This window comes from Oncorhynchus nerka, linkage group LG19, assembly GCF_034236695.1.
Source record: "Oncorhynchus nerka isolate Pitt River linkage group LG19, Oner_Uvic_2.0, whole genome shotgun sequence".
Lineage (NCBI taxonomy): Eukaryota > Metazoa > Chordata > Actinopteri > Salmoniformes > Salmonidae > Oncorhynchus > Oncorhynchus nerka.
This window is the reverse complement of record NC_088414.1, coordinates 49,118,801-49,128,800: the sequence shown is the minus strand read 5'-3', so window position 1 is coordinate 49,128,800 and position 10,000 is coordinate 49,118,801. Positions and strand designations below refer to the sequence as shown.

At 50.0% G+C, this 10,000-nt stretch overlaps 1 protein-coding gene across 1 annotated transcript in view; it reads right to left on the bottom strand.

The window, feature by feature from the left end:
• Nucleotides 1–10,000, bottom strand: part of LOC135562557 (hephaestin-like) — a 33,543-nt gene that overhangs the window by 11,939 nt on the left and 11,604 nt on the right. Inside the window, exons 2-7 of the mRNA XM_065005064.1 lie at nucleotides 9,403–9,423; nucleotides 9,014–9,233; nucleotides 8,496–8,635; nucleotides 3,362–3,487; nucleotides 1,268–1,374; nucleotides 951–1,188 (exon numbers count right to left, since the gene is read on the bottom strand). Of these exons, the coding sequence (XP_064861136.1) occupies nucleotides 951–1,188; nucleotides 1,268–1,374; nucleotides 3,362–3,487; nucleotides 8,496–8,635; nucleotides 9,014–9,233; nucleotides 9,403–9,423 (852 nt within the window). The remainder of the gene's footprint in view (nucleotides 1–950; nucleotides 1,189–1,267; nucleotides 1,375–3,361; nucleotides 3,488–8,495; nucleotides 8,636–9,013; nucleotides 9,234–9,402; nucleotides 9,424–10,000) is intronic.

Here is a 10,000-nt window from a genome sequence, read left to right as displayed (position 1 = left end):
CACACACACACACACACAGACACAGACACAGACACAGACACACACACACACACACACACACACACACACACACACACACACACACACACACACACACACACACACACACACACACACACACACACACACACACACACAGACAATAATACTCCTTAACATGATCTCTCAGCCTCTGTCTGTATATTAATACAGGTGTCAGTACTACATCAGTCAACATGATCTCTCTCTTTGTTGGTTCCCAATCATACTATGTATCTTTCCTCCTGAAGTGTGCACTCTCTCACTACTCTCCACAAATATAAAAGCAATAGTGTAGGAATGGGCTAGAAGGAGTTTCCAAATACTGTAATTTCCTTTCAAATCCATGAAGGGAAGTGCAAATCTAGGGAGGAAGGAGAGAATATTGGTACACACTCACTCTCTTTTCTATAAGCTTGGCTCTTCTTCTCCCTCCCGCTCCCCCTCCTCTTCTCACCTCCCCCTCCTCCCTCTCCCCCTCCTCCTCTCCCTCCCTCTTCTCCTCCTCTCCCTCCCTCTCCCCCTCCTCTCCCTCCTCTCCCCCTCCTCTCCCCCTCCCTCTCCCCCTCCTCCTCTCCCTCCCTCTCCCCTCCTCTCCCCCTCCCTCTCCCCCTCCTCTCCCCCTCCCTCTCCCCCTCCTCCTCCCCCTCCCTCTTCTCCTCCTCTCCCCCTCCTCCCTCTCCCCCTCCTCCCTCCCTCCTCTCCTCCTCTCCCTCCCTCACCCCCTCTCCCCCTCCTCTCCCCCTCCCTGTCCCCCTCCTCCTCTCCCTCTCTCTTCTCCTCCTCTCCCTCCCTCTCCCCCTCCCCCTCATCCTCCCTCTCCCCCTCCTCCTCTCCCTCCCTCTTCTCCTCCTCTCCCCCTCCTCTCCTCCTCTCCATCCTCTCCCTCTCCCTCTCCCCCTCCTCCTCTCCCTCCCCCTCTCTCTCCTCACCGTGCATCTTGTTGCTCTCTATAAAGTTGTCGTCCACAGTGAAGTTACTGGGGTCAGTGTGGAGGTAAGTTCTGATGTTGTCTTCCAGGTACCAGGACTCATTCTCATCAAACACCATGAAGAGCAGAGCAAACTCCCTCTCCACGTCCCTCCTCTTCCTCGTGCCCTCCTCAGCTCCACGCTGCAGTACTCCCTGTCTGCAGACCACCAGGGGACCCAGGAGACCGCTGAACACGTCCTGAAGGACAGATAGAGAGGCTTACTGGATACAGGCAGACACACACATTCTCAGGAGTTCTATAGGTAAACACACACACCTTGACGAAGTCAACAGTAGAATAGTACGCGTAGGAGATACAGTTAGGATCAGAGACTCCTGGACCAGAGCTCTCTGGGACCTCCCATCTGAACTCTGTCATAAAACCTGGGGATGAGAGAATAGAGGAGAGGAGAGGAGGAGAGAGATGGAGAGGGGAAAAGGAGAGGAGGAGAGGATGAGAGGGGAAAAGGAGAGGAGGAGAGGAGAGAGATGGAGAGGGGAAAAGGAGAGGAGGAGAGGATGAGAGGGGAAAGGAGAGAAGGAGAGGATGAGAGGAGAAAAAGGAGAGGAGAGAGATGGAGAGGGGAAAAGGAGAGGAGGAGAGGATGAGAGGGGAAAGGAGAGGAGGAGAGGATGAGAGGAGAAAAGGAGAGGAGGAGAGGAGAGAGATGGAGAGGGGAAAAGGAGAGCAGGAGAGGGGAAAAGGAGAGGAGGGGAGGAGGAGAGGAGGAGAGAGATGGAGAGGGGAAAAGGAGAGGAGGAGAGGGGAAAAGGAGAGGAGGAGAGGAGGAGAGAGATGGAGAGGGGAAAAGGAGAGGAGGAGAGGAGGAGGAGAGAGATGGAGAGGGGAAAAGGAGAGGAGGGGAGGAGGAGAGGAGGAGAGAGATGGAGAGGGGAAAAGGAGAGGAGGAGAGGGGAAAAGGAGAGGAGGAGAGGAGGAGAGAGATGGAGAGGGGAAAAGGAGAGGAGGAGAGGAGGAGAGAGATGGAGAGGGGAAAAGGAGAGGAGGAGAGGGGAAAAGGAGAGGAGGAGAGGAGGAGAGAGATGGAGAGGGGAAAAGGAGAGGAGGAGAGGGGAAAAGGAGAGGAGGAGAGAGATGGAGAGGGGAAAAGGAGAGGAGGAGAGGAGGAGAGAGATGGAGAGGGGAAAAGGAGAGGAGGAGAGGGGAAAAGGAGAGGAGGAGAGGAGGAGAGAGATGGAGAGGGGAAAAGGAGAGGAGGAGAGGGGAAAAGGAGAGGAGGAATGAGATGGAGAGGGGAAAAGGAGAGGAGGAGAGGAGGAGAGAGATGGAGAGGGGAAAAGGAGAGGAGGAGAGGGGAAAAGGAGAGGAGGAGAGGATGAGAGGGGAAAAGGAGAGGAGGAGAGGGGAAAAGGAGAGGGGAAAAGGAGAGGAGGAGAGGAGGAGAGGGGAAAAGGAGAGGAGGAGAGGATGAGAGGGGAAAAGGAGAGGAGGAGATGGGAAAAGGAGAGGAGGAGAGGGGAAAAGGAGAGGAGGAGAGGAGGGGAGGGGAGGAGGAGAGGGGAAAAGGAGAGGAGGAGAGGAGGAGAGCGGAAAACGAGAGGAGGAGAGGAGAGGGGAAAAGGAGAGGGGAAAAGGAGAGGGGAAAGGAGAGGAGGGGAGGAGGAGAGGGGAAAGGAGAGGAGGGGAGGAGGAGAGGGGAAAAGGAGAGGAGGAGAGGAGGAGATAGATGGAGAAGGGAAAAGGAGAGGAGGAGAGGAGGAGATAGATGGAGAAGGGAAAAGGAGAGGAGGAGAGGAGGAAAGGGGAAAAGGAGAGGAGGAGAGGGGAAAAGGAGAGGAGAGGGGAAAAGGAGAGGAGGAGAGGAGAGGGAGAGGGAAAAGGAGAGAAGGAGAGGAGAGGGGAAAAGGAGAGGAGGAGAGGAGGAGAGAGATGGAGAGCGGAAAAGGAGAGGAGGAGAGGAGGAGAGGAGAAAAGTAGAGGAGGAGAGGAGGAGAGGAGAGGGGAAAAGGAGAGGGGAAAAGGAGAGGAGGAGAGGAGAGGGAGAGGGAAAAGGAGAGAAGGAGAGGAGGTAGAGGGGAAGAGGGGAGGAGAGGGGGGATGAGAGAGGAGGAGTGGACAGGGGAGAGGAGGAGGAGGAGAGGAGGATAGAGGGAGAGGGGAGGGGGAGAGGAGGAGAAGAGGAGAGAGGAAAGGAGAGATAAGGGGAAGAGGAGAGGAGGAGATAAAAGGGGAGGATCACACACACATTAACATGGATCGTTGTTGGTTGGACAGGCGTGTCTGTGTCTGTGATGTCCACTCTGTGTGTTTGTGTGTGTGTTTTACCTGGTTGGACAGGTGTGTCTGTGATGTCCACTCTGTGTGTTTGTATAGAGTGCGGCCGGCAGTGTGTTTGTGTGGGTGTTTTACCTGGCTGGACAGGTGTGTGTGTGTCGGTAGTGACCACTCCGTGAGCGTGTATAGAGTACGGACGGCTGGCTCTGTTCTTAAAGGTGATCAGAACCTCCTCTCCCACCTCCACCCTGATGATAGGACCTGTAGGAATGACACACAAACACACCAGTAACCGTATCAATCCCAGCTAGCGCATAAACGTTCTGGGAACCATATGTTTCTTACAGCTTGGTGAGAGCATGGTTGTCCTGCGGTTATTTAGCCTACAACCTTCCCACAACGTTCTGGGAACGTTGCTTGGCTTTGGAACATTCTCAGCACATTTAAAAGGAACTTGACAATAAAACGCTATTTTCTTAGGTATTTCATTCCTTTTAACAGAACGTTTGGTTACATTTAATTAACATTTTGGAAAAGGTTCTAGGAACGTTCTCCAACTGGTTTGACATTGGGAAAGTTCTCAAATAGTTCAGAGAACGTTAAGAAACAACGTTTTGCCGTGGGAATTTCAGTGGCGTCATCACGGCCATACCGCTGTGAGCCACCAGGGCCATACCGCTCTGAGCCACCAGGGCCATACCGCTCTGAGCCACCAGGGCCATACTGCTCTGAGCCACCAGGGCCATACCGCTCTGAGCCACCAGGGCCATACCGCTCTGAGCCACCAGGGCCATACCGCTCTGAGCCACCAGGGCCATACCGCTCTGAGCCACCAGGGCCATACCGCTGTGAGCCACCAGGGCCATACCGCTCTGAGCCACCAGGGCCATACCGCTCTGAGCCACCAGGGCCATACCGCTCTGAGCCACCAGGGCCATACCGCTCTGAGCCACCAGGGCCATACCGCTCTGAGCCACCAGGGCCATACCGCTGTGAGCCACCAGGGCCATACCGCTGTGAGCCACCAGGGCCATACCACTCTGAGCCACCAGTCTCTGGTTGTGGTCTCAGAGCAGTGGGGACACTGTGCAGAGTGTTTCAGTAGGGTGATTGACGAGATGTGGGCCCACGTGCATATCGCATATGCAATATATATTTCTTTGCCACTAAACACATTTTTAGGCCTGCTGAGCGCAAACTTGAACATTGTGAACATTCTGTGCAACTTCCGGTACAGTTTTACTGTGAACACAGAGGCTGTACCTGCTTTAAGTTGCAGTTTTACTGTGAACACTGAGGCTGTACCTGCTTTAAGTTGCAGTTTCACTGTGAACAGTGAGGCTGTACCTGCTTTAAGTTGCAGTTTCACTGTGAACACTGAGGCTGTACCTGCTTTAAGTTACAGTTTTACTGTGAACACTGAGGCTGTACCTGCTTTAAGTTACAGTTTTACTGTGAACACAGAGGCTGTACCTGCTTTAAGTTACAATTTTACTGTGAACACTGAGGCTGTACCTGCTTTAAGTTACAGTTTTACTGTGAACACTGAGGCTGTACATGCTTTAAGTTACAGTTTTACTGTGAACACTGAGGCTGTACCTGCTTTAAGTTACAGTTTTACTGTGAACACTGAGGCTGTACCTGCTTTAAGTTACAGTTGTACTGTGAACACTGAGGCTGTACCTGCTTTAAGTTACAGTTTTACTGTGAACACTGAGGCTGTACCCACGTTAAGTTACAGTTTTACTGTGAACACTGAGGCTGTACACACTTCAAGTTACAGTTTTACTGTGAACACTGAGGCTGTACCTGCTTTAAGTTACAGTTTTACTGTGAACACTGAGGCTCTACCTGCTTTAAGTTACAGTTTTACTGTGAACACTGAGGCTGTACCCACGTTAAGTTACAGTTTTACTGTGAACACTGAGGCTGTACACACTTCAAGTTACAGTTTTACTGTGAACACTGAGGCTGTACCTGCTTTAAGTTACAGTTTTACTGTGAACACTGAGGCTCTACCTGCTTTAAGTTACAGTTTTACTGTGAACACTGAGGCTGTACCCACTTTAAGTTACAGTTGTACTGTGAACACTGAGGGTGTACCTGCTTTAAGTTACAGTTTTCCCTTGTAAACACAGTCCAGTTCATCTACTCACGACCGCTCATGTTGTAAACACAGTCCAGTTCATCTACTCACGACCGCTCATGTTGTAAACACAGTCCAGTTCATCTACTCACGACCGCTCATGTTGTAAACACAGTCCAGTTCATCTACTCACGACCGCTCATGTTGTAAACACAGTCCAGTTCATCTACTCACGACCGCTCATGTTGTAAACACAGTCCAGTTCATCTACTCACGACCGCTCATGTTGTAAACACAGTCCAGTTCATCTACTCACGACCGCTCATGTTGTAAACACAGTCCAGTTCATCTACTCACGACCGCTCATGTTGTAAACACAGTCCAGTTCATCTACTCACGACCACTCATGCTGTAAACACAGTCCAGTTCATCTACTCACTCATGCTGTAAACACAGTCCAGTGCATCTACTCACGACCACTCATGCTGTAAACACAGTCCAGTTCATCTACTCACGACCACTCATGCTGTAAACACAGTCCAGTTCATCTACTCACTCATGCTGTAAACACAGTCCAGTGCATCTACTCACGAACGCTCATGTTGTAAACACAGTCCAGTTCATCTACTCACGACCGCTCATGTTGTAAACACAGTCCAGTTCATCTACTCACGACCGCTCATGTTGTAAACACAGTCCAGTTCATCTACTCACTCATGCTGTAAACACAGTCCAGTTCATCTACTCACTCATGTTGTAAACACAGTCCAGTTCATCTACTCACGACCGCTCATGTTGTAAACACAGTCCAGTTCATCTACTCACGACCGCTCATGTTGTAAACACAGTCCAGTTCATCTACTCACGACCACTCATGTTGTAAACACAGTCCAGTTCATCTAGTCACGACCGCTCATGTTGTAAACACAGTCCAGTTCATCTACTCACGAACGCTCATGTTGTAAACACAGTCCAGTTCATCTACTCACGACCACTCATGTTGTAAACACAGTCCAGTTCATCTACTCACGACCACTCATGTTGTAAACACAGTCCAGTTCATCTAGTCACGACCGCTCATGTTGTAAACACAGTCCAGTTCATCTACTCACGAACGCTCATGTTGTAAACACAGTCCAGTTCATCTACTCACGAACGCTCATGTTGTAAACACAGTCCAGTTCATCTACTTACGACCGCTCATGTTGTAAACACAGTCCAGTTCAAAGTGAATGGCACAGATCCATACATGGCAAGGGTCTATTTGCATATAGGCCTACTGCAGCTCTGATTGGTTATGCTGCACTGGTCTGTATAGAGTACGGCCTGAGTCACCTTTAATGCAACATAATCCTACTCCAATGCGCTCTGCCTACAAGAAAATCTCTTGCACAGTTAGTTTTGTGTAGTTCATTTTTGTTTTCGGTCCGTTACATTGAAAGTATTGCGTTGATTCGAGCACAATTCCCACAGCAGAGCGAAATGCGGTTTAGTGTTGACTAAAAGGCATGAATGTAGAAAGATGAGTGAAGTTCCATCTCGTGCTTCTCTGCGCTGATATTTCATCTGCAGTGTGAGGGGAGGTGCGTGGCAGTTTAGAGGGAACCTTGCACAAAAAACGTATAGTGTGATCAGTATCACATAGAGCGTTGTGGTATAATCAGTATAGCATAGAGGTTTAACAAAATGCTTCAAAGCAGGTCTACGTTTATCCCCCCGTCAATACACCGGAAGCCGTCATATGGTGTATTGTTTGGGAGCGCGGATCCCAGACCCACCCTCTTCGTGGCCAATTATGTGTAAAACATCTCACTGACCTAGAAATCCCTTGGACATGATGAAACCAAACACAGGTGTCTCCCAGGGTGAGATCCCTTGGACATGATGAAACCAAACCCAGGTGTCTCCCAGGGTGAGATCCCTTGGACATGATGAAAACAAACCCAGGTGTCTCCCAGGGTGAGATCCCTTGGACATGATGAAAACAAACCCAGGTGTCTCCCAGGGTGAGATCCCTTGGACATGATGAAAACAAACCCAGGTGTCTCCCAGGGTGAGATGCCTTGGACATGATGAAAACAAACCCAGGTGTCTCCCAGGGTGAGATCCCTTGGACATGATGAAAACAAACCCAGGTGTCTCCCAGGGTGAGATCCCTTGGACATGATGAAAACAAACCCAGGTGTCTCCCAGGGTGAGATCCCTTGGACATGATGAAAACAAACCCAGGTGTCTCCCAGGGTGAGATCCCTTGGACATGATGAAAACAAACCCAGGTGTCTCCCAGGGTGAGATCCCTTGGACATGATGAAAACAAACCCAGGTGTCTCCCAGGGTGAGATGCCTTGGACATGATGAAAACAAACCCAGGTGTCTCCCAGGGTGAGATCCCTTGGACATGATGAAAACAAACCCAGGTGTCTCCCAGGGTGAGATCCCTTGGACATGATGAAAACAAACCCAGGTGTCTCCCAGGGTGAGATCCCTTGGACATGATGAAAACAAACCCAGGTGTCTCCCAGGGTGAGATCCCTTGGACATGATGAAAACAAACCCAGGTGTCTCCCAGGGTGAGATCCCTTGGACATGATGAAAACAAACCCAGGTGTCTCCCAGGGTGAGATCCCTTGGACATGATGAAAACAAACCCAGGTGTCTCCCAGGGTGAGATCCCTTGGACATGATGAAAACAAACCCAGGTGTGTCCTTTAAGGAAACTGTTCAAAACCTCCAAATAACCTATAATGACCGTTCTCAGAGCGTAAATAAAACCTCCCAGGAAAACGTTCTCAGAGCGTAAATAAAACCTCCCAGGAAAACGTTCTCAGGAACCTAAAAATAAACGTTCCCAGAAAAGGAAAAACGTTCCGTTTTAAACGACCAACACGAAACCAAAAACATACGTTCCCACAACTTCCAAGGAACGAAATGTGCTAGCTGGGATTTGATCTACTGCCAGAATGGCATGGTTAATTTTTTCAGTGACTGCTTTAAAGAGACTCACTCACTAATCCTGCCTTCTTCTCCGCTACTTCCCTTCATGGATTTGAAAGGAAATGACTGGTATATAGAAACTCAGTGTAGCCCATGTCTTCACCAATCCAATGCTTTTAGATTTGTTGAAAGTAGTGAACAAGTGCAAACATCAGGAGGGAGAAGATATTATTGGGACCCCCACCCTACCCAGAATGCCGAGGTGCAGTTGTTCAGGTTGCAGTTCCGTCTGTGTCCTGAAGGTGTCATCAGTGTACTGTCTATACACCGCCTTCTTATAGCGTGGACCAATACGATTCTCTCCCCTGCCCACGAATATACTGCCTGGACTGGGACACACACACACACACACACACACACACACACACACACACACACACACACACACACACACACACACACACACACACACCATTATGAATGAATGAATCACACACACACACACACACACACACACACACACACACACACACACACACACACACACACACACACACACACACACACACCATTATGAATGAATGAATCACACACACACACACACACACACACACACACACACACACACACACACACACACACACACACACACACACACACACGTACAAGCATTTCGCTACACTGGCAATAACATCTGCCTAATCCTGCTTATGTGACCCTGTGATTGGATTTGACACACAGAAACACCCTCCTCCTCCTCTCTCTACCTGTCCTCCTCTGTAGCGTGATGTTTCTCTAGTTCCCAGGCCCGGTTAGGTGAGTAGTCCCACTCCACCTCCTCTGCGCTGATGTAGTAGCGAACCACGGACGAGGCACGGGCGTGTGTGTGTTTCACGTTGCTCTCGGGTGAGCAGGGCTTCACAGAGTACTGCTGTCTCATCCCTCCATTATAGTGGTCAGTCACTCTGCAGCTCACCTCAAATACACCTAGAGACACATGGGGTTAGAGGTCAGAGGTCAGGGGTAAGAGGTCAGGGACAGAGGTTAACATTATAGTGGTCAGTCACTCTGCAGCTCACCTCAAATACACCTGGAGACACAAGGGGTTAGAGGTCAGGGGTCAGGGACAGAGGTTAACATTATAGTGGTCAGTCACTGCAGCTCACCTCAAATACACCTAGAGACACAGGGGTAAGAGGTCAGGGGTTAGAGGTCAGGGGTAGTGGTCAGGGGTAGAGGTCAGGGGTAGAGGCCAGGGGTTAGAGGTCAGGGGTAGAGGTCAGGGGTAGAGGCCAGGGGTAGAGGTCAGGGGTAGAGGCCAGGGTTAGAGGTCAGGGGGAGAGGTCAGGGTTAGAGGTCATGAGTTGTGAAAAACAAATGAATAATTTCCATCTAGACATACAGGGTTTCCACCGTCAGCAGCATCGCGGAGTCTAAATCTGAAACATGAAGTCATTTCTGAATATACATGACAGTTGTCTGTCTAAGTCAGTGATCCTGCTGCTGTTATACTCCTCCCTGTTAATCTTAATGTTGACCGGTGTCGTATTCAAACTCCTTATTTCCACATCAATTTCTCACCACATCAAACCACATTTCTCTATGTTAATCTCTTCTCGAAAAGAAAATAAACCTAGCTAGTCTTCCTGGGGCTTATTATGGATCCCCATTAGTTTCTGTCAAGGCAGCAGCTAGTATTCCTGGGGTTTATTATGGATCCCCATTAGTTCAGGCAGCAGCTACTCTTCCTGGGG